Source organism: Pristiophorus japonicus, chromosome 14, assembly GCF_044704955.1.
Source record: "Pristiophorus japonicus isolate sPriJap1 chromosome 14, sPriJap1.hap1, whole genome shotgun sequence".
In the NCBI taxonomy this organism is placed as follows: Eukaryota; Metazoa; Chordata; class Chondrichthyes; family Pristiophoridae; genus Pristiophorus; species Pristiophorus japonicus.
The window spans coordinates 165,501,871-165,526,424 of record NC_091990.1 but is presented as its reverse complement, the minus strand read 5'-3'; the positions used below and the strand labels follow the sequence as shown (position 1 = coordinate 165,526,424).

Genomic DNA, 24,554 nt, shown 5'->3' with positions numbered 1-24,554 from the left:
GTGGTGAGATGCACGGTTTACCTTTGTGGATCATTGCAGGCGATGGGCCGACACTACTCGGCAGGAGATGGATGGGGAACGTCTGTGGGAGCTGGGAAGACTTCATTCCTCCACACACCGCTGTCACCCATGTTCACAGGTAGAGCAGGCCTCCACCTTCGGATCGGATGGCAGCGAAGGAAGCGTGTGTGGGGTTGGGCAGAGCAGCGGCGGCCGTCGACTCTCCCCCGCAAAGTCTAAGAGTGAGAAAGAGGCGCTGGGACCAGCAGCAGCGCCGACCGAGCTGGAGAAGAGAGAGAGAGAGAGAGAGAGGCAGAGCAGGCAGCAGCACAGCGAGTTCAAGATGACGGCAAGCCTCGTGGCAGCAGAGTTCTGCAGAGAGAGGCAGGCAGGCACCAGCAGAGCACCTAAAATGGCGGCGCCCAGTAGAAACCTCGTGGGAAAAACAAAATGGCGTTTTAAAATGGAAATGTACACGGGAGTCTTAAAGGGGCCTTACACCATTGGCGGTCCCTACAAAGAGACTTTTGTAAGGGCAAGAGTGAGTCAAAATGATTACTGTGATTTGTATGATGACGTGATTTATGACAAGAGTTAATATTTTGATGCTAAAATGATTACTGTGATTAAAATGATTGATATGATTGGTGAAAAGAGTTAATATCACAATACACAGTTAAAAGGATTAATGGATCTGTGACTAACAGGACTAATGGATTAATACGATTTCTGATTTTATGTGATTTATGCAATTGTTCAGCGGCTGCAGACAAGCCGCAAAGGCAACTATTTTCTGAGAATAGAGGCAACGCACTAGTTGCCATACCCTGTCTCAGCACAGCCCATTACCTCAGGCAAAAAGGGGCAGTATGCCGTCACCATACCTCACCCAGTGGAGCTGGGATTTAATAACTGTTCAGTGTACCTGCAACCTTTTGATATAACTCTTCAACGCATCTATATGTATCATACAAATGTACTGTCTATATGTACCTGCTTTCTACTGGAGATTGTGTTTGTGTACTTGTATCACCCATGTAAGGACTGCAAATAGCACATGCTTGCACCAGATTGCAAGCATAATCTCTACATGGGGGGGAAGCGGGAAGTGAATGGTCATGGACTCAACCTCACAAATCAACCAGGACGAACCAGGCCGAGGTTACCGGCAATTTGCTTTTGGAACTGGGTGGGGGGGGCGGGGGGAGTGAGATGTTATGTGGTGTCCATGTACATTAAATATATAGTTACAATGGTGCGCCACAAGGGGTACTGTGGTGGGAGACCCGAAAGTACCTGCGAGACAGAGTATAAAAAGGCTGCCCACCACATCTGAGTTACACAATAAAGGACTAAGGTCACAGCAGTTACTACAACACCAGACTGTGTGGAGTCAGTGATTTGAGTGCGACATACATTACATGCCCCACACTCATTGGCTGACTGAGACGCAGACTTTTTCCAAGCGGTATCAGGGCCGCCATTAATGCCCCACAATCTTAAATGCTGGAAATTTGTTATATTTAATTTTAAAAGTTTTGTTTATAACTAGATTTTAGACATTAGGGGGGAGAAATTCGGTCGCATCTCTGTTGTGGCGTTAAGCCAGGCGGAGCGGTAAATTTTGAGCCAGGAAATGGTTTGCGCCTCCAGCCGCAAAATTCACCAGCTGGGCCCCGAGTGTGGAGCGGGGCACAAAGAGAGGCATTCCACACCTCATTTAGGGCGCTAGGCTGGCTGAGCAAGTGAAAATCCCGAGCTAAACCGCCAGCCTCGGAGCGACTTAAAAGAGGCCTGAAAACAAACACCAAAAACAGTCCTAATAAATAACTCATGCCACCACAGCATTAATAGCACAAAAACATCAATCCCACTTACCTCAGGTCGACATTAATTACCTCACTGTGGTCGCTTGCACAGGCGTTCCCACCAGGGCGTTCTACGGGTCGGGCGCGATCCAAATATCGAGTCATTGTCGCAAACAGGGGCATTGCACGTCGGCTCGCCAGGCGGTAATGATCCTCGCCCCCCCACCCCTCCCCGAAACTGGCACCGAATGTCCTGGCGGGCGCTGGAAGCTGGCCGTCAGCCCAGAAGAGCTTACTTCTGCCAGTGCTACCCCTCCGGGGTGCTAACAGGGGTGGCAGAAGACCGAAAATCCAGCCCTAGGATTTTCAGTTATTGAGAAAAAAATAACATGATTTTTTTCAGAAAGCATCTTGAATGATTTGTAAAGAAAAGTTAATACGCGGCCGCCTAATGGCACGCCAGATCATCGTTATAGGTTAGTGTTGACATTTTAATATTGGAATGCCTATTCAAATTGCTTACTTGACATTTTACAATGTAAGATTGTGGCAGAGGAATTGCGGGCCATACACAAGAGTTTTAGTAATATAGCTGATCTTCCGTGGATTACCTACAGGGAGTCAAAACCAAGTGTAGTCTTCAGGTGAAACAGGATTAGAGGGTAGGGATAATTGAACAATGCCACACAGATGAAATTTAGTCCTCATTTTAAACCTATATGATTTATTATATATTTTTTTGTATTTATAGTACTTTTATTTTGTATTTATAGTGAAATGGCAAAATATTCATCTATATGATAAGCAGAGAAATAGAGTTGGTTGGATCATAGAAGTTTCTCTGCAGTACTGGATTAGGAGCTGGCAGACACAAAACTGAGGCAGTCCAGCACCACCGCTGGAGGATATAATTATAGTGTCGTCATCATCATAGGCAGTCCCTCGAAATCGAGGAAGACTTGCTTCCACTCTAAAAATGAGTTCTTTTGTGGCTATAGTTCCAATATGAGAACCACAGTCTCTATCACAGGTGGAACAGATAGTCGTTGAGGGAAAGGGAGAGTGGGACAGGTTTGCCGCATGCTCTTTCCGCTGCCTGCGCTTGGTTTCTGCATGCTCTTGGCGACGAAACTCGAGGTGCTCAGCGCCCTCCCAGATGCACTTCCTCCACTTAGGGCGGTCCTTGGAGGTGTCAGTGGGAATGTTGCTCTTTATCAGGGAGGCTTTGAGGGTGTCCTTGTAACTTTCCGCTGCCCACCTTTGGCTCGTTTGCCATGAAGTGTAACAAATCTACAAAGGAAGTTTCAATTATAAATGTGGACATAGCAATTTATAATTGGAAAAAGTTGGCACAAAAGCATGACAATAGGAAGCAAGGTTTTGTAGACAGGAAGTGCATGCAAACATGCAACTTTTAAGATATAGATATAGATGGATACATAGTTTAGATCCTTGCACAATACAGAAATAAAGATATAGACACAGGATTGTGTCATTTAATTTAATGCATACCTTGGTTATAAATGTATGCATATATATTGTTATATATGTAAAACTGTATATACCTTGTTTAACCACCAGAGGGCTCATCCCCTGGAGTCCCAAGGGATCCCACAATCCCTTGGGAACACAGGTTCTTAATGAGGCCTCATAGGCTGGAGAGGCACTGTGGAGACCTGCAATTAAAAGACTAAGGTTACACTTTACTTTGAGCTCACAGTATTCAGTCAGACTCTTTATTCATACATAACAACTGGCGACGAAATACAGATGACGAATCCAACGATGCAGAGAACAGTGGGCGTCCTAGAGAAATTCTCGGAGGGAGATGATTGGGAAACCTTCGTGGAGCGACTCGACTAATACTTCGTGGCCAACGAGCTGGAAGGAGAAGCGAACGCTGTCAAACGAAGGGCGATTCTCCTCACCGTCTGTGGGGCACCAACGTATGGCCTCATGAAAAATCTGCTAGTTCCAGCGAAACCCACAGAGAAATCATACGATGATTTATGCACACTGGTCCGGGAGCATCTGAACCCGAAGGAAAGCGTTCTGATGGCGAGGTACCGGTTCTACACCTACAAAAGGTCTGAAGGCCAGGAAGTGGTGAGTTATGTTGCCGAGCGAAGACGCCTTGCAGGACATTGCGAATTTGAAGGATATTTGGAGCACATGTTCAGAGACTTCTTCGTACTTGGCATTGGCCATGAAGTGACACTTCGCAAACTTTTGACTGTAGAGACCCCAACCTTGAGTAAAGCCATAGCGATAGCCCAGGCGTTCATTGCCATCAGTGACAATACTAAGCAACTCTCTCAGCACATGAACATAAGAACATAAGAATTAGGAACAGGAGTAGGCCATCTAGCCCCTCGAGCCTGCTCAGCCATTCAAAAAGATCATGGCTGACCTGGCCGTGGACTCAGCTCCACTTACCTGCCCACTCCCCATAACCCTCAATTCCCTTATTGGTTAAAAATCTATCTATCTGTGATTTGAATTCATTCAATGAGGCTAGCCTCAACTGCTTCCTTAGGCAGAGAATTCCACAGATTCACAACCCTCTGGGAGAAGAAATTCCTTCTCTGGCTCCCCGTATTTTGATGCTGTGCCCCCTAGTTCTAGTCTCCCCGATCAGTGGAAACAACCTCTCTGCCTCTATCTTGTCTATCCCTTTCATTATTTTAAATGTTTCTATAAGATCACCCCTCATTCTTCTGAACTCCAACGAGTAAAGGCCCAGTCTACTCAATCTATCATCATAAGGTAACCCTCTCATCTCCGGAATCAGCCTAGTGAATCGTCTCTGTACCCCCTCCAAAGCTAGTATATCCTTTCTTAAGTAAGGTGACCAAAACTGCACGCAGTACTCCAGGTGCGGCCTCACCAATATCCTGTACAGTTGCAGCAAGACCTCCCAGCTTTTGTACTCCATCCCTCTCGCAATGAAGGCCAACATTCCATTCGCCTTCCTGATTACCTGCACCTGCAAACTAACTTTTTGGGATTCATGCACAAGGACCTCCAGGTCCCTCTGCACCACAGCATGTTGTAATTTCTCCCCATTCAAATAATATTCCCTTTTACTGTTTTTTTTTCCAAGGTGGATGACCTCACATTTTCCGATATTGTATTCCATCTGCCAAACCTTAGCCCATTCGCTTAACCTATCTAAATCTCTTTGCAGCCTCTCTGTGTCCTCTACACAACCCGCTTTCCCACTAATCTTTGTGTCATCTGCAAATTTTGTTACACTACACTCCGTCCCCTCTTCCAGGTCATCTATGTATATTGTAAACAGTTGTGGTCCCTGCACCGATCCCTGTGGCACACCACTAACCACCGATTTCCAACCCGAAAAGGACCCATTTATCCCGACTCTCTGCTTTCTGTTAGCCAGCCAATTCTCTATCCATGCTAATACATTTCCTCTGACTCCGCGTACCTTTATCTTCTGCAGTAACCTTTTGTGTGGCACCTTATCGAATGCCTTTTGGAAATCTAAATACACCACATCCATTGGTACACCTCTATCCACCATGCTCGTTATATCCTCAAAGAATTCCAGTAAACATGATTTCCCCTTCATGAATCCATGTTGCGTCTGCTTGATTGCACTATTCCTATCGAGATGTCCCGCTATTTCTTCCTTAATGATAGCTTCAAGCATTTTCCCCACTACAGATGTTAAACTAATGGGCCTATAGTTACCTGCCTTTTGCCTGCCCCCTTTTTTAAACAGAGGCGTTACATTAGCTGCTTTCCAATCCGCTGGTACCTCCCCAGAGTCCAGAGAATTTTGGTAGATTATAACGAATGCATCTACTATAACTTCCACCATCTCTTTTAATACCCTGGGATGCATTTCATCAGGACCAGGGGACTTGTCTACCTTGAGTCCCATTAGCCTGTCCAGCACTACCTCCCTAGTGATAGTGATTGTCTCAAGGTCCTCCCTTCCCACATTCCCGTGACCAGCAATTTTTGGCATGGTTTCTGTGTCTTCCACTGTGAAAACCGAGTGCTGCTACAAGTACTGTGAACAAAATTATGTTGTTTTCAAATCGCAACGTACAGGGCAGGCCCCACATGCCTGCAGCTGCACGTCCGCAGATGTCTCAGAGTTCACCATCAAGGGTGATGAATGCAAGGCCATTAACACCTTCTTGGCGCTGCGGGGTTGATCATCGTTTCCATTCATGCTGCTTCAAAGGGTACATTTGCAAGGGCTGTGGAACAATGGGACACCGTCAACGTATGTGCAGGCGAGCTGCTAACCCTGTTAATCCTGCAAACCACCATGTTGCAGAGGAGGACTGATCCACGGCGGATCACGACGAACCAGAGCCTCAGACCAAGGAGGAAGAGGTATATGGGATGCACACATTTACCACAAAGTGTCCCCCGATAATGCTGAAGTTTGAATTAAATGGACTCCCAGTGTCAATGGAGATGACCACAGGCGAAAGCCAGTCCATTATGAGCAAAAAGATTTTCGATAAATTGTCGTGCAGCAAGGCCTCAAGGCCAGTCTTGACTCCCATTCGCACGAAACTGAGAACTTACACAAAGGAACTGATTCCCGTAATCGGCAGTGCTACCGTAAAGGTCTCCTACGATGGAGCGGTGCACAAGCTACCACTCTGGGTGGTATCGAGCGATGGTCCCACGCTGCTCGGTAGGAGCCAGCTGGGAAAGACACGCTGGAATTGGGACGATGCCCAAGCGCTCTCATCTGCTAACGACATTTTGTGTGCCCAAGTCTTAAACAAGTTCCCTTTGCTGTTCGAACAATCGAGAACGCACCGAGGCCACAGAACGTGATGGAGCTGCGGTCGTTTCTCGGACTCCTGAACTACTTTGGTAACTTCTTACCGGATCTCAGCACACTGTTAGAACCACTGCACACCTTACTGCGTAAAGGAGATGAATGGGTATGGGGCAAAAGCCAAGAAAATGCCTTTGTAAAAGCGAGAAAATTGTTATGCTCAAACAAATTGCTTGTGTTGTATGATCCATGTAAGCGTTTGGTACTAGCATGTGATGCGTCGTCGTACGGCGTCGGGTGTGTATTGCAGCAGCTAATGAATCTGGGAAATTGCAACCGGTTGCTTATGCATCCAGAAGTCTGTCAAAGGCTGAGAGAGCCTATAGCATGATTGAAAAAGAAGCATTAGCGTGTGTTATGGGGTAAAGAAAATGCATCAATATCTGTTCGGGTTCAAATTTGAATTGGAAACTGACCATAAGCCACTGATATCCCTTTTTTCTAAAAGCAAGGGGATAAATACGAATGCATCGGCCCGCATCCAGAGATGGGCGCTCACATTGTCCACATACAACTACGCCATCCGCCATAGACCAGGCACAGAAACTCTCAGTAGGCTGCCATTGCACACCACTGGGGTGGAGATGGCACAGCCTGCAGATTTAGTCATGGTTATGGAAGCATTCGAGAGTGAACAATCACCCGTCACAGCCCGACAGATTAGAACCTGGATGAGCCAGGACCCCTTACTGTCCCTAGTAAAAAATTGTGTGCTTCACGGGAGCTGGTCCAGTGTCCCAGTGGAAATGCAAGAAGAGATAAAGCCTTACCAGCGGCGCAAAGATGAAATGTCTATACAGGTAGACTGTCTTTTGTGGGGCAATCAGGTAGTGGTCCCCAAGAAGGGCAGGGACACTCATCAGTGACCTCCACAGTATTCACCCAGGCATCGTAATGATAAAAGCGATAGCCAGATCCCATGTGTGGTGGCTCGGTGTCGATGCGGACTTAGAGTCCTGCGTGCACAAATGTAACACATGCTCGCAGTTAAGCAATGCACCCAAGGAGGCACCACTATGTTTATGGTCTTGGCCCTCCAAACCGTGGTCCAGGGTCCATGTCAACTATGCAGGCTCGTTTTTGGGTAAAATGTTCCTTGTGGTTGTCGATGCATACTCCAAATGGATTGAGTGAGATAATGTCGACAAACACGTCCGCTGCCACCACTGAAAGCCTGCGGGCCATGTTTGCCACGCACGGACTGTCTGATGTCCTTATGAGCGACAACGGGCCATGTTTCACCAGTGCCGAGTTCAAAGAGTTTATGATCCGTAATGGGATCAAACATGTTACATCTGCCCCATTCAAACCAGCATCCAATTGTCAGGCAGAGAGAGCAGTGCAAACTATCAAGCAGGGCTTGAAAACGGTAACTGAAGGCTCACTGCAGAGTCGGCTATCCCAAGTCCTGCTTAGCTACCGAACAAAACCCCAATCGCTCACTGGGATTCCACCTGCTGAACTGCTCATGAAAAGGGCACTTGAAACAATGCTCTTGTTAGTTCACCCTGATCTACATGAACAGGTAGAGAGCGGGCGGCTTCAACAAAGTACATATCATGATTGCGCAAATGTGCCTGGTTTATTCAGTCACGCAGCAGTGATGTTGCAGTACTGAAGCAAACCAGCAGAAGAAGTAGGGTGGCAAACCCCACCTTCATCTGCACCAATTTTGAAATTTAAATAAGGTTCACATACTGGAGTACTGTGAGTCTCCTTCCCTCCTGCTGCCCAGTTAAAAAATAGTGGGCAGCCCAATCTGGCACATTTCTGGTGCAAAGCGTCAATTTTCTGCTCCCTCCTCACGCCTGGGTTGTGCACATACCACTGATGCTCAGGAGCTGACCCTTTCCCCATATGTCTTTCTATAGTCGTGTGATTAAAAAAAAAAATTATATTATAAATATACTTACAATTTTGAGAGTATAACAAAAAGTATGGATCTGATATACATAATTACTCATAATTTTTCTGTAATACAAAGGAAAAGATTACATCAATGCCTTTCCGTATATTATCTTCTCACATTGAATCTATTTGCTAACTATCCTCCTGCCAACCCTTATTCGCTTAAACCCTACAATTCTACTTGGATCAGAAGCAGATTCACAATTTTAAAACTAAACATAATAGTCTGCAATGTATTTTGTGAAATCTAGCAAGTGCTTCTAAATCTACTATATTTTAATTGTGTATAGCATTCTAAATGTGAAGAATTAAATGTACAAATATGCTATTGGTTACAATTTCTTTAAAACTAAATGCAAATAATAGTGTTGTTATTTGTTTAGGTCTTCTGCAACGTGACCACCCAGAGATAGCAATATCAGTAAAGACCAGACAGGCAATCCGAACTGTGCTTAACAGTGCCAGGGACACAATTCATGCTTTACAGTCTGGAGGTCTTCTTGATGATGCAGAAGCATCAAAACTAGAAATGGTATTGACTGCTTACTAACTTAAAATAATAAATCTTAGGCTCTTTTTTTTAACAATAATCCATGTATAGTACAGGTACAGCGTCGAGAATCCGGACACCAGGACGATCCGTGGCGGGGCCGTCCGGAATACATAGAAACATAGAAAATAGGTACAGGAGTAGGCCATTCGGCACTTCGAGCCTGCACCACCATTCAATAAGATCATGGCTGATCATTCCATCAGTACCCCTTTCCTACTTTCTCTCCATACCCTTTGATCCCTTTAGCCGTAAGGGCCATATCTAACTCCCTCTTGAATATATCCAATGAACTGGCATCAACACCTCTCTGCGGTAGAGAATTCCACAGGTTAACAACTCTCTGAGTGAAGAAGTTTCTACTCATCTCAGTCCTAAATGGCCTACCCCTTATCCTAAGACTGTGTCCCCTGGTTCTGGACTTTCCCAACATCGGGAACATTCTTCCCGCATCTAACCTGTCCAGTCCCGTCAGAATCTTACACGTTTCTATGAGATCCCCTCTTATCCTTCTAAACTCCAGTATATAAAGGCCCAGTTGATCCAGTCTCTCCTCATATGTTAATCCAACCATCCCTGGAATCAGTCTGGTGAACCTTTGCTGCACTCCCTCAATAGCAAGAACGTCCTTCCTCAGATTATAGGACCAAAACTGAACACAATATTCCAGGTGAGGTCTCACAAAGGCCCTGTACGACTGCAGTAAGACCTCCCTGCTCCTATACTCAAACCCTCTAGCTATGAAGGCCAACATACCATTTGCCGCCTTCACCACCTGCTGTACCTGCATGCCAACTTTCAGTGACTGATGAACCATGACACCCAGGTCTCATTGCACTCCCTCTTTCCTAATCTGCCACCATTCAGATAATATTCTGCCTTCGTGTTTTTGCCCCCAAAGTGGATAACCTCACATTTATCCACATTATAGTGCATCTGCCATGCATTTGCTCACTCACCTAACCTGTCCAAGTCACCCTGCAGCCTCTTAGCGTCCTCCTCACAGCTCACACCGCGACCCAGTTTAGTGTCAATCTGAAAACTTGGAGATACTACATTCAATTCCTTCACCTAAATCATTAGTGTATATTGTAAAGAGCTGGGGTCCCAGCACTGAGCCCTGCGGCACTCCACTAGTCATACGGAAAATGTTCCGGAATCTGGACCCCCCCGCTCTGCCGCTGGATTCCCCCGCCTTGGGCCACCGCCGACCTTGCCCCTGCCTTGGGCCCCCCCACCCGCCGCTGCTCTGCCGCCTGACCCCCCCCCCCCCTCCCCTACCTACCTTGGCGCAGGCGTTTCTGGACTCAGGCCGTCAAAAAGATGTTCCGAAGTCCGTAAATACCCGAACCTAGGCTCAGGCGTTTCTGGATTCGGGGCGTCAGGAAAGACGTTCCGAAATCCGGAAATACACAGAATCCGGAACAGCCTCGGTCTCGAGGCTTCCAGATTTTTGACGCTGTACCTGTAGATCTTCTTTGATTAGATCTTAATGTGCACAATTATACATGCAGCCCTACTTATACAAATATATACAGTAATGCACGTACCCCCACTTATATATATTGTATACATTAACATGCATCCGTACTTACACACACTGCAGTGCACATGTTAACTCACATTCTTCTGGTTGACTCTCACATCGAGGATGACTGGATCATCATAAGCTTCTCAGGTCTTTGCGTGCATCCACTGTTGATCGATTAGTGCGAGGCAGGAACACCAGGTCTGTTTTCACTGGATGCAGTGCAGTGTGGTCTGGTGGGAGTCGGTCAGTTGCTACAGCTACTTTCTGCTGAACTCCCAGGCATTTGTTTTCAAATTGGGAGGCACCAACAAGCAAGGTACCGCACCATTGCAGTCTATCAGTCACCAATGGGCATCACATGCCTTGATGGTGTACTGCCATTTCTGCCCACCACAGGAAGCTCACAGTAAAATAATGGTTTAACTTAACAACGAAGTGGCTAGCCCAACAACGCTGTACTTTGTTGAACACCATTGTGATGTCATTGTGCTGGCTGCCACCAGGACGGCTGCATTGCTAAACTTGTCTTGCCACTTAAAGTGCATTATTGTTCACAGGTAATGCATTTGGAACTTCTTAAGTTTCATCTTGCAGTGTATTTGAGATTTAAAAGAGACTTTGAGGCATTATTGGCACTTTTACATTTAGCAATTCAGAGTTCAGTTTCTGGGAGAGCAACATTCGTGCAGCAGCACTCTGCATTTGCGTTGCTTAAACCAACTTATCCCAACAGCAGAATAGTAGACCCATGAAAATATGAGTCTACTATTCTGCAGACGCATGGATATCACTCTCTTGCAGCCCACACTATAGGGGCACCAAATCTAAAAATGCTTATACCTTTAGTTTGCTAATCAATCAAAGTGCTATCGTGCTGACTACATATTCATTTATGTAGACACTGTATGATAATTTACCTTCTCGATTTATTCCACGCAAATTGGACAGATCGGAGGCACAAATATTTCATGGGAGGGATAAAACTTTAGAAAATGAAAAGAGATCTGGGGCGTTAGTTGACTCAACACTCACAATATAAACCAAACAACTAGGCAATAAATAAAGCAAATAGGTATCTAGATTATATTGCCACATTAGTGGAGTTCAAATGTCCACAGCTCATATTTTAAGTTGTACAATGCCTTGGTCTGCGGATGAGGTAAAAGGACAAGAGAGGGACATTCAAGCCCAAGAGGGAAATTAAGCTGATCCCCATTGTCAGAGAGAGGAGATATAAGGAATGTCTTGAGCCTCAAAAAGAGATGTCTCCGAGGGAAGCTCATAGTAACAGGACAGAGAAAGTAAATCCAAAATAATTATTTTGCATATACCAGGGTAGTGCGACAAGCATTGAGAAGGTCCAATTTAGGAAAAATGTCAGGAGGTTTTTTTAAACAGAGGGTGATCAGCAGCTGATTGGTTGTCAGTAAGAATGGTTGAGGCCATGACACTGGACTAATAAAAAAATAAACTAGATCCTGCAATGGGGAAGCGGTAGGTTTGGTATTATAGAAGGATGAGAGCAAACAGCTGAATGCCTCACTATCCTGCAAACTTCCCAGCCATCAGCACACAATATGCCGTGGTTTCTGGCCCCAGCCTTTTTAAAATAATTTCCGATATAAGACTTACCTCTGTTTCCTTGACTTCTTCCTGATTTCTTATCTTCCACTAGATTCGGTATTCATGCTTCAACTACTTATTCAGACTTATTTACAGATAGAAATAATACATAAAACAGAATAAAACTGCTGATGAAAACAGAAATACTAGCACTATAATAAGTGCAATAATCAAACGTATACTTTACACAAACTGAATTGATGGTTTAAAACAAAACACCATTCATATCTCTTGCGGCTCTCAGTATGTTTTTAGAAATACCCACATATGGTACATATGTAAGATTTATTTTTTATTTCCTTTTCCTCCCTTTCACACAAGAGGTTAAATGAATAGAAGGACACTTTTACACTGGGACATGTTTAGTTTGGATTGCAGGAGAGTCATAGATGCATAAAAAAGTGATACTTTTATTTTGCCATTGGATAAGAGAACAGTTTCATGATTTACATTGAACAAGCAGAGAGATTAAAATATCTGAAGCCACTGAGAGGGTCTTTTACTTTAATGTAGAAACAGTCTCTTTGAAGATCATGTTTGGCAAATGTATCTGAGCAGACTCACATTGCATTAAACAATGAGGTTGTGGTATATGCAAGCACTCTAATAATGACTCCATGAGGTAAGGGTATAGTACTTGAACTGTAGTGACCTTAGTTCTTTATTGCAGCTCTTAGAGTGAGGACACCGAGAGGTGAGCTCCCTTTTATACTTGGTTACCTGCAGTGTACAGGTGACCCTTACGTCTCTGGCAGTAGCACCCTCTGGTGGTACAGGTATGGTGTATACAGGGTGAAGGTACATTCAGTGGTCTAGTGTTACAGTACATACATTAACATACATACATAACAGAGGTAATGGCCTAAGAAATGTGTTCTCCCTGTGACAATGGTATCAGGCCCAAATCACTATGAATTGACACTTGCTTATCAATTATGGAGCATCTGCATCCAGCAGGTAATTTGGAACATCTTTTATATAAGTTGGCCCAATTATCAAAGTGCCATTAACTCAGGTGATATCTGATGAAAAGGCATTTATCTCAACTGTAGACTCCTGGCTTCCATTTTGAAATTTATTGAAGATGAATCAGCCTCCATTTAAACCCTAGCTATTTGTAAAAACTTATATGAAATAAAGCCTGAAATGTTTGTGCTCATCATGTTCATCAACCTCTTCCTCTTCTCTGGTATCAGTGGTGTCAGCCTTCAGCCACCATGCCTCCGCACTCTGGAGCTCTCTCCCTCAACACTTTGCCATTTTATCTCTCCCAACCTTCAAAAGCATTCTTAAATCTTACTCTCTGCCTTCAATCATCTCCCTAATTTCTCCAGTACTTCATGATTGTTGTTCAATACTCCCCTTGAAAATGATTGGGATTTACGTTACATGGTATATAATTGTAAGTTGTAACTGGAATCATGCCAATTTATTTTAAGAGTTTATGCAAAATATCTGTTACTGTAAACTAACTCATTGGTGTTACAAACCTAGGGCTGAAATTTATGCAAAGATAAAATCCCTACCATTGTCACAGGGAGGACACAATTCTTAGCCACTGTAGAAGTCACAAGTGTGATTTTGATACTGGTTTGACTTGCTAAACAGCCAGCTACTGTAGACGTATGATCATAACACTACATTTATGGTAATTTTGTGACACAGGGTGAAAAGCAATAGGTCATTTTACATGAATTTTGAATGAAATTTTTATTCCCACTATTTTTGGGAAATAGATGATTGAAGTAAAGATGAAGCGTCTACTGAAATTCCCCTCTTCCATACAACCTCCAACTGCGGAAGAATTGCTAAAAAATTTGCCGTGGCTGCAGAATGCAGAGAAGCAGATTGAGTTCATTAAGGTATTTTTTTACTCATTTTTATTGATTCATTTTCAATATTATACAAATCAATAAGGGTATCAAACATAGCAGAATCTCTACCAAACATGAAAATAAATCTGTGGAGCATACATAAAGGCAGTGTTTTTCAGTGTTCATAACAATCATTTTCATCACTATGAAGTAATTCTTTAGGAATTTATCAGCAAGTAGAGAAAGCCTGCTCAACCTTAAAATAAACTGGTGGAATTGACCCGATATTTATCCTCTCTGTGCTGATATCAAGTTGCTGGGCACAATCGGCATCAAACAATTTTTGGTGTAACAAGTTCAGCCAATGATTCTCACTTTTTTTGATTTAGGTCACACCAAAATAATTCTGTTAGCCTCTCACCCTGTAAAGGAACCTGTGAGTAATCTGAAATATTCCATCTCTTGTACAAAGATGCTTGAGGAAGTTTTGTTCCAAAGTTCCAAGGTTTTATTAAGAAGTTACAATATAAATAGTAAAGATGTTAAAACCCAAGAGTACAATTATAACATGCTAAATAAAATGCTGAGATATTACTTGTCAAAGCTTAACACCAACTAGGTTCCGAGTGATCACCCTCAAAGGGCCTTGCGATAGCATTTGAGCGGTCCACTCTCGCTTCGAAAATGTTTGAATATATACAATTTATGTTTGGACTTACAGATTGTATAATCATCCATTAGTCCTTACCAGACCTTGAGGACTCTTGAGCCTTCCTCTCAATCATTTAACTGTCTCCCAAGCCAAGCCGCCGTCGTTCCTCAATAAGGCAGACACAGTCACTGATAGTAACACTCCTCATGTCACCATTCTATAAACATGAGATCATAATAGAGACAAGGTGTCTGATTATGCGGTATTCATCAAGGGCGCACTAACTAAATAAGGTTTAGGGAATATTTAGCTGATGCTATCTGTATTCAAGAAATCCTTATTCTGCAGAAAACCTGCAAAAATGCTTTTCTTACACCACCAGATTTTCCACAGTTTAAATTGGAGTAAAATCATGTAGGTTCCTTTAGGTCTGTCCACTTGATTTTCTAATAAATGCTGTACCTAGATAGTCCAGCGTATTTGAATGCCTATCCAGGAAAATCTCCACATACGTTTCTACCATAATCAAAATGGAATCAGTTATAGGATTGATCAGCCACAGGATTGGCACCAACGTTCCGAATTTCCTGGCTTTCCTTGCAGTGACTGCCAGGGAGATTGATGGAGTCAAGGCCAAAGGCCCACGTTACCTCCATGCCATGCTTAAATGCACATGACCTCATAAACGCAAATTGGAAGTTCATTGCTTACTCGAGCTGATAACATAATCTGGATTTATCTTTGATTGTTATTATTTTGGGGTATTGTTGGTCATTTGAAATCTAACTTCAACTATCTTTCTTGTTCTAGTATAAAGCAAAGCTGCTGTATTTTGATTATGGTGATATCATTGTGTACCAAGATGAATCGCCACGAGGGATTCATCTTATTGTATCAGGAATGGTCAGGGTAAGTCTGAACTTGAGCAATCATCTGGAGTAATGTATTTACATCTCAATTGAAATTATTTACTCACTTTCTTCTCATTTGAGTTATTACTCAGTAAACTTGCATTAGCAACATCTATCCCTTAATATGGGTGTCATCATGCAACAACAATAGTGTACTGGCTGTTGTGTTACTTGATGCTTAGAAGGCATTCGATAAGGTGTCACATAAAAGGCTACTGCACAAGATAAAAGCTCATGGGGTTGGGGGTTATATACTAGCATGGATAGAGGATTGACTAACTAACAGAAAACAGAGAGTCGGGATATATGGGTAATTTTCCAGTTGGCAAACAGTAATGAATGGCGTGCTGCAGGGATCGGTGCTGGGGCCTCAACTATTTACAATCTATAAATAATGACTTAGATGAAGGGACAGAGTGTAATGTAGCTAAGTTTGCTGATGATACAAACATGGGTGGGAAAGCAAATTGTGAGGAGGACACAAAACATCTATAAAGGGATATAGACAGGCTAAGTGAGTGGGCAAAAATTTGGCAGATGGAGTATAATGTGAGAAAATGTGAGGTTTTCCATTGTGGCAGAAAAAAATAGAAAAGCAAATTATAATTTAAATGGAGAAAAATTGCAAAATGCTGCAGTACAGAGGGACCTGGGGGTCCTTGTGCATGAAACACAAAAAGTTAGTATGCAGGTACAGCAAGTGATCAGGAAGGCAAATGGAATGTTGGCATTTGTTGCAAGGGGGATAACTATAAAAGCAGAAAAGTCTTGCTACAACTGTACAGGGTATTGGTGAGGCCACACCTGGAGTACTGTGTACAGTTTTGTTCTCCGTATTTAAGGAAGGATATACTTGCATTGAAAGCTGTTCAGAGAAGGTTCACTAGGTTGATTCCGGAGATGAGGGGGTTGACTTATGAAGATATGGGCCCATATTCACTGGAGTTCAGAAGAATGAGAGGTGATCTTATCGAAACATAAGATAATGAGGGGGGCTAGACAAGGTGGATGCAGAGAGGATATTTCCACTCATAGGGGAAACTAAAACTAGGGGACATAGGGCCCAAGTTTCCACATGATTCGCGCCTGATTTTTAGGAGCAACTGGTGGAGAACGGACTATTTTAGAAATCGCAATTCTCCACATTTTTTTTCTGCAGTTCTAGTCAGGTAGAACAGTTCTAGTTTAGAACAGAATTTTTTCTTCAAAAGGGGCGTGTCCGGCCACTGACGCCTGATTTGAAAGTTTCCACTAAAGTAGAATGGAGCCAGTGAAGATTTTTGTAGAACTGAAAAAACCTGTTCTACACATTAAAAAATCAGGCGCAGGTTACAAATTAGGCGTCCAGAACAAGGTGGGGGGGGAGGGGGGGGGAAGGGAACTCATTAAATTCTACAATAAATCCTTATTTATACTTCTACAAATATTATACAAATAAATCCAACCTGAATAAACATTTATAAGCCAAGAAAAGATTAAATAAACCATCTTCCTACCTGTGTGAAAGTGCTTCAGCCAGGGAGAATTCTGCAGCTGTTCGTGCTGCTGAGCGGGAGGCGAGGGGAGAAAGCCGTTCGTGTCGCTGAGCGGGAGGGGGAGAGAGAGAGAGAGGGAGGGAGAGAGAGAGGGGGGGGGGAGGGAGGGAGAGAGGGGGGGGAGGGAGGGAGAGAGAGAGAGGGGAGGGAGGGAGAGAGAGGGGGGGGAGGGAGGGGGAGAGAGAGAGAGAGAGAGAGAGGGAGGGAGGGAGAGGGAGAGAGAGAGAGAGGGAGGGAGGGAGAGGGAGAGAGAGAGAGGGGGAGGGAGAGAGAGAGAGGGGAGGGAGGGAGAGAGAGAGAGGGGGAGGGAGGGAGAGAGAGAGAGGGGAGGGAGGGAGAGAGAGAGAGGGGAGGGAGGGAGAGCGAGAGAGAGGGGGGGGTGGGGAAGGGAGAGGTCAGGTCGGATCGGATCCAGTCCGGGAGTCGGGAGTCGGGTCCAGTGGGGGGGGGGAGCGGGTCGGGTCGGGTCAGTCGGGGGGGGGGGGGGGGAGCGGGTCTCGGGTCGGGGCGGGGTGGGGGGAAGCGGGTGTCGTCAGGTCGGGGCGAGGGGGGGGGGGAGCGGGTGTCGGGTCAGGTCTGGGGGGTGGGGGGAGTGGCTGTCCGTTCGGGTCGGCGGGGGGGGGGGGGGGGGAGCGGGTGTCAGGTCGGGTCTGGTCGGCGGGGGGGGGGGGGGGGGGGGTGAACGGGTGTCGGGCGGGGAGCAGGAGCTGGCCGTGGGAGGAGCCTTATTCACGCAGCCCCAGTGAGGCCATTCAGCCAGAGCTAGGGGCTGCGTGCTTCGGGCCTCTCCCACACAGTTCGGCGCCTGGAGCTACTGCGCTTGCGTGCCGACTGTAGCGCACATGTGCAGAGGTCCCGGCACTGTTTTCAGCGCCGGGACCTGGCTCCGCCCCCCCACAGCTCGTGCTGGCTGCGCCGAGGGCCAGAGGACCTGTAAGTAGGTGGAGAATACCGAGGATTTTTTTAGGCGCCGTTTTAGGCGCGAAAAACGGGCGCCCAGCTTGGAGGGGCGCCCGTTTTTTTTCTTGTGGAAACTTGGGCCCATAGTGTCAGAATAAGGGGCCGCCCATTTTAAACTGAGATGAGGAGCAATTTCTTCTCTCAGAGGGTTGTAAATCTGTGGAATTCTCTGCCCCAGAGAGCAGTGGAGGCTGGGTCATTGACTATATTTAAGATGGAGATAGACAAATTTTTGAGTGTTAAAGGAATAAAGGGAGCAGGCAGGGAAGTGGAGCTGAGTCCATGATCAGATCAGCCATGATCTTATTAAATGGCGGAGCAGGCTCGAGGGGCCGTATGGCCCACTCCTGCTCCTATTTCTTATATTCTTATGCTGTTGACACTGTCAAAAAAAGAAACAGCCCACTTACCCTCCCCTTTCCCCATATTGTTCAATGAGTAGATATAGTCGTGAGTCTTGATACAATGTAGTCGTGAGCCTGGTCTGTGATGTTGGCTTTGTCCACTATGGCGTAGAGTGACAGCTAAAATAAAAGTAAAAACTGAGCAAAACTGTCTCCACTAGACAATACATATTTAAAAAGTAATGGTTACACATGTGTATTTCTCTGTCAAATTCAAGTTGAGGCTGATATAACAGTTCTAAACTACAAGAACTGCTTGAATTGATATTATCTGAATCCATGGGTGGGATTACTGCCAGGATTGCCCTGCCCATGGGATCACCTCCCTCATTTACCTAAGCTGCTCAAGCTAGATTCCCCAAAAGTACAACCAGCTTACCGACAGAATGCTAATGAGGATGGAATAGGCCTTGGATGACTTCCATTGTGCAGGTGGCTTGCTCCACCTGCCTCCAGCCCATTGGAGGCAGCCACTTGAAAATCTACCCCATTCTTCAAGTTTTCACTGAGAAAAATACACTTTTCTGCAAAGAATTGTTGATTTTGAAATTTCAATAGAAACAAAATAAAGCACAAATGCACTCCACTCTGATATTCTGAATTTTAAAAAAAAGCAATAGTTATGAGTCTAAAAGGAATGGCTTGGTCATTGTAGGGAAGTTTTATGGTGTTGGTGTGGGGTGGTGCCAACCTGGCGCATCATGTGGCAGCCATACGGGTGTACAGCATCAAGTGAAGTAAATCTGACCGTGGTGAGGCCATCCCTGGCCTCCCGGGCAGCAATGTTCTTAGGTGCTGATGCCCTGTGTCCTGGGCAGCATCAGCTGCTTGCGGAGAAGGTTGATGTTTTTGGTGCTGCTGGTGTTGGGGCTGATCGTGGTGGGATTTGGAGGACCAAGATGAGACAATATAAACGGCACCCATGTTGATGGAATCGATAGCAGGTGAAGTACAGATGACAGAAGCAATCTTTCACTGGTGAGCGAGTTCTTCCAATGAGGTGAGACTAGATGGAGACTTTGCTGGAAACACTGCAGCCTGCAGAATCTGGGCTGGAAATGGACTGAGCAACAGCTGCCTGAGGACAGTAATGGTGGGAACTTTTGCTGTACATTTGATGCTGTCAAGTAATTAGTTGGAGCAATGGCCCACGGAATTCTCGTTGACGGACGTGCTTCCTGAGCAGCGTCGTTGCTGTGGCCATGCAGTTAAATTTTAAAAGTAAATTTTAAAAAGCCTGTTAAGGATCTGACACATAGCTGTTAATCATTTCAATTGGATCGCCCGCCGGTCAGGTCAGCTCCACGATAACAGACGCGCCTGGGGGAAAGACACGTGGTGGTGGATGACAGCGGGTTCCAGACCCGCTATCAAAAATATCAACTTTTTCACCCAACGCACCACCAATCACGCCCGCTATTCAGCCCCATGAGCCTGTTCCGCCATTAGATCATGGCTGAACTGTACCTCAACTCCATTTATCCAGTTGATCTGACATCTTTTGGGGAAGAGAGTTCCAAATTTCCATTACCCTTTGTGAAAAAGTGTTTCATAATTTCACTCCCAAATGGACTATCTCTAATTTTAAAATGATACCGTCTTGTTCTGGACTTCCCCATCAGAGAAAATAGCTTATCTGTATATACCCTATCAAATCCCTTCATCATTTCAAACACTTTGATTAGATTACCTTTCATTCTAAACTCAAGGGAATACAAGCCAAGTTTATGCAATCTGTCCTCATAATTTGACCCTTTAAACCGTGATATAATACTGGCGAATATGTGCTGTACCCTGTCCAAGGCCAATATATCTTTCCTGAGGCGCAGTACCCAAAACTGAATGTAGTACTGAAGATAGGGTCTGACCAACAGAAAGCATCACCTCCTCACTGTTCCAGCTGTTGTACTGAGACTCATACTAATCTTCACTGGCCGATTCTGCACACTGCTCATGCCCAGACTTCAGCATCCTGTGTATTGTGGGCACGGGTGTGGTTGGTAACTGCTCTTAGCTGACAGAGAGATAGTTCTGGGGAATATCTATTCTGGCCTAGGCTTTTGAGAGGGGCTCAGACTTCTGAGCAAAAGTGTTTATGAACATTAAGGACAATTTATAGGCATGTTGTTCTAAAATAGATAATGTTAATGTTTTTTTTATTATGTTAGTTACCTTATTTTGAGCCCAGGCTATTTTTGAATTGACGAGGAAGGAAAATGGAGGATGAAAGGATTTTAGCAAAGTATTTTGAGCAATCTATTGGTTCAATTTTGGCTTTTTTTATTGGCATCCTACATTAATTGGTCATAGTTACAGAGCTCTGATTTGTCACAGTTTTATTAATACAAAATTTAACATAATCAACTGATAAATTATATTTGCATATGAGAAATAAATTGTGATACTGAAATACGACTTGGGCCAGAATGCGGGTTTGGGGGTGGGCCCGCTGTCAAATGTCTTTGATTGACAGCGGGTCAGGATCCCGCTCCAAACCCGCCTCCGTGTCATTTTCTGATCTGCCAGACCTGCGTTCGGATAGCAGACCCGACAGCAAGCGGCGGGACAGGTAATTAACATCATTAAAAGGTATTTAAATGCTAGTTAAGAGGCTTAAAAGCAAGCACTTACAATTTTACCAAACTTTTGACGGCTTTGCCATCCCTTTGGGGAACACGCCAGGTAAGTGAAGTCAGGTTCTCCACGACTCCATTACTTTCAATAAATGACAGCTGCAAAATTGGTATAAAAGGTACCATTTCACAGCTGTTCACTTCCCAATGTCAGAAGCTGCAGACTTCAGTATTAGAAAGAGTATTTAGAAAGATCGTCATACAGGTTGGAATTGTTTGTAGTGAACTCTGTTCACTGTAAGCTTTTAAGAAACTTTCTGACCAGTGCCAGATTGGTTCTGCCAACTCAACTGGATCTAGGAGAAGAATAATCAAGATGGGCATGATTTATGCTCTCTCATCTTAGTTGTTGAGTCTGATGAGGACCAGCCGCAGGAGCAGCAGAACCAGCCACACCAGCCGCAGGCACAAGAGCACCAACCTTCCCCTGAGCCACCTCATGCTGCACAGGGCGGGGGCATCAGCGCAGGGCTGCCCCACGCCAGAGGTATTTCCCCCAGCATAGGGTCTACAGGCAGAGGATGAGCTACCTCAACATGACGGAGCAGCAGTGCTGAAGGAGACTCAGGCTATCGTGTCAGGTAGTCACCGACCTTTGCGCATTGCTGGAGGAAGACCTGCAGCCCCGAGGGAGGGGTGGACACCCATTGCCAGTGGCAGTCAAAGTCATCCTTGCCCTCAACTTCTCCACCTCAGGTTCCTTCCAGGCACCTGCCAGACATTAGCGGCATTTCCCAGTCTGCCGCCCACAGATGCACCGCACAGTTCACCGATGCCCTGTTTAACAAGTCGGGCAACTATATAAATTTTGCCACTGATCAATCCAGTGTGACTGAGAAGGCAATCGGCTTTGACGCTCTGGCTGGCTTCCCACGGGTGCAGGGAGTGATTCACTGCACACATGTGGCCATCAGGGCACCCCATCACAATCTGCAAGCTTTTGTGAACCATCAGGGTTTCTACTCGCTAAACGTTCAGCTGGTGTGCAACCACCATAAAAATCCATCTGACATTCCACTGCCCACCTTTGGCTCGTTTGCTGTGAGTTCCACTGTCAGGTAAAATCCACCTGCTCCACCTCACAGTCAACAAGCTCCCGCTGGAGTGGAACTTAACTACAGAACTAGTGCGAAGCTGTTCAACCTTCGTTGTCTCCAGGCCAGGTCCAAGACCACCCCAACCTCTGTCGTCGAGCTACAGTACGTGGACGATGCCTGCGTCTGCGCACATTCAGAGGCTGAACGCCAGGACATAGTCGACGTATTTACTGAGGTGTACCTTACGCCAAACATCTGTAAGACAAAGGTCCTCCACCAGCCTGTCCTCGCCGCACAGCACTGCCCCCCAGTCATCAAGATCCACGGCATGGCCCTGGACAACATGGGCCATTTCCCATACCTCGGGAGCCTTTTATCAACAAAAGCAGACATTGATGAGGAGATTCAACACCTCCTCCAGTCCGCCAGCGCAGCCTTCGGCCGCCTGAGCAAAAGAGCGTTCGAAGACCAGGCCCTCAAATCTACCACCAAGCTCATGGTCTACAGGGCTGTAGAAATACCTGCCCTCCTGTATGGCTCAGAGACATGGACCCTTTACAGTAGACACCTCAAATCGCTGGAGAAATACCACCAACGATGCCTCCGCAAGATCCTACAAATCCCCTGGGAGGACAGACGCACCAACATCAGTGTCCTCGACTAGGCCAGCAACCCCAGCATTGAAGCACTGACCACACTTGATCAGCTCCGCTGGGCGGGCCACATTGTCCGCATGCCAGACACGAGACTCCCAAAGCAAGCGCTCTACTCTGAACTCCTTCATGGCAGACAAGCCAAAGGTGGGCAGAGGAAACGTTACAAGCCTCCCTGATAAAGTGCAACATCCCCACCGACACCTGGGAGTCCCTGGCCAAAGACCGCCCTAAGTGGAGAAAGTGCATCCGGGAGGGCGCAGAGCACCTCGAGTCTCAGCACCGAGAGCATGCAGAAAACAAGCGCAGGCAGCGGAAAAACATGCGGCAAACCAGTCCCACCCACCCTTTCCCTCAACGACTGTCTGTCCCACCTGTGACAGGGACTGTGGCTCTCATATTGGACTGTTCAGCCACCTAAGGACTCATTCTAAGAGTGGAAGCAAGCGATTCCGAGGGACTGCCTATGATGATGATGATGACGATAAAATAATTATGCATGTGTGAACGAAGTTCCCTGGCAGCTGCCATAATTGATACATCCTGTGCCACTCCACCCTCCATCAGCTGTTCGAAGCGCCAACCGGTCTTTCAGGCTGGCTGCTTGGGGACAAGGGCTATCCCCTGAAGACAAGGCTGATGACACCCTTGAGGAGGCCAGCGAACGTGCTGCAGGAAGGTACAATCAGAGCATCATCTGCACGAGAATTATCATCGAGCAAACTATAGGGTTGCTTAAAATGCAGTTCAGGTGCCTGGACAAATCTGGAGGGGCCCTTCAGAATGCACCAGCGAGGGTCTCTAGAATAGTCATGGTCTGCTGCGCCCTGCACAGCACAACACCGCACAGCAGCGAGGGCTAGCGCTCGATCAGGACGATGGTGCGGAGCCTCATCGGAGGAGGAGGAGCATCACCATGATGTTGGGAGCAACGATGATGAACAACTGGAGGAGCCAGCGGGTCCGAGAAGCCCAGTACGTGACAACGTTGTTGCTAGGGATGTCCTCATACATGCCAGGTTCAATTAGCTTTGTGAAGGACAAACATTTGGCTGCAACAGGCATTGCCCTGTTGGCATGGCTCCACAGCAACATCATAAACCAAGGGAGCATTTACTCGTCCCTTGCATCCCTACCAGCATTGCTGAATGTCAAAGCAGCCCTGATTGACCACTCAGCCACCTCCATTCCATTAAACACATTTGTCTGCTGCTGCAAAGTATGGAAAATAAATTATTTAATAACATTGGTGCATAAAGTACAAACATCACAGTGGTCATGAGAAAAGCACCCAAGTGACTACTCTTGTATGGGATCTTTCTTTTCCGGGTGCTTCTGCGTGGTGCCGCCCCTGTGGCTTTAGCAGAGGTTGAGGCAGCCTCCTCACCTCCCTGCTGCGACTGCTCAGACACCTTTGGCGGTTGTCCTCTGGGTTTGGGAGCTTGTGAGGGCTCCGCCAGAGTCTGCTCCTCCTGCGTCTGTGCAGGGGCAGACTCGGCAATCACTGTCCGGGGAGACATCTGGGGCTCTGACCGAGGGGTTAGCAAGGGAGTAGGAGTGTGAGCGCTTGGAGAGGAGCCCCCACTTCCAAGTGTCCTCTCACCATCATCTCTCTCATAGGCCACCCGCACTTCCCTGCTAGCAAGGAGCTGGAAAACACCTTGCTGCACTTCAGTGGGGCATGAGGGCCCATGTCTTTAAAGAAAG

General features: G+C 45.9%; 1 protein-coding gene across 4 annotated transcripts in view; it reads left to right on the top strand.

Moving 5' to 3' along the window:
* Nucleotides 1-24,554, top strand: part of LOC139280197 (sperm-specific sodium:proton exchanger-like) — a 654,445-nt gene that overhangs the window by 386,474 nt on the left and 243,417 nt on the right. For all 4 annotated transcript variants that reach the window (XM_070899784.1, XM_070899786.1, XM_070899785.1 and 1 more), the window contains 3 exons: nt 8,928-9,076; nt 13,985-14,110; nt 15,525-15,623. In XM_070899784.1, the coding sequence (XP_070755885.1) occupies nt 8,928-9,076; nt 13,985-14,110; nt 15,525-15,623 (374 nt within the window). The remainder of the gene's footprint in view (nt 1-8,927; nt 9,077-13,984; nt 14,111-15,524; nt 15,624-24,554) is intronic.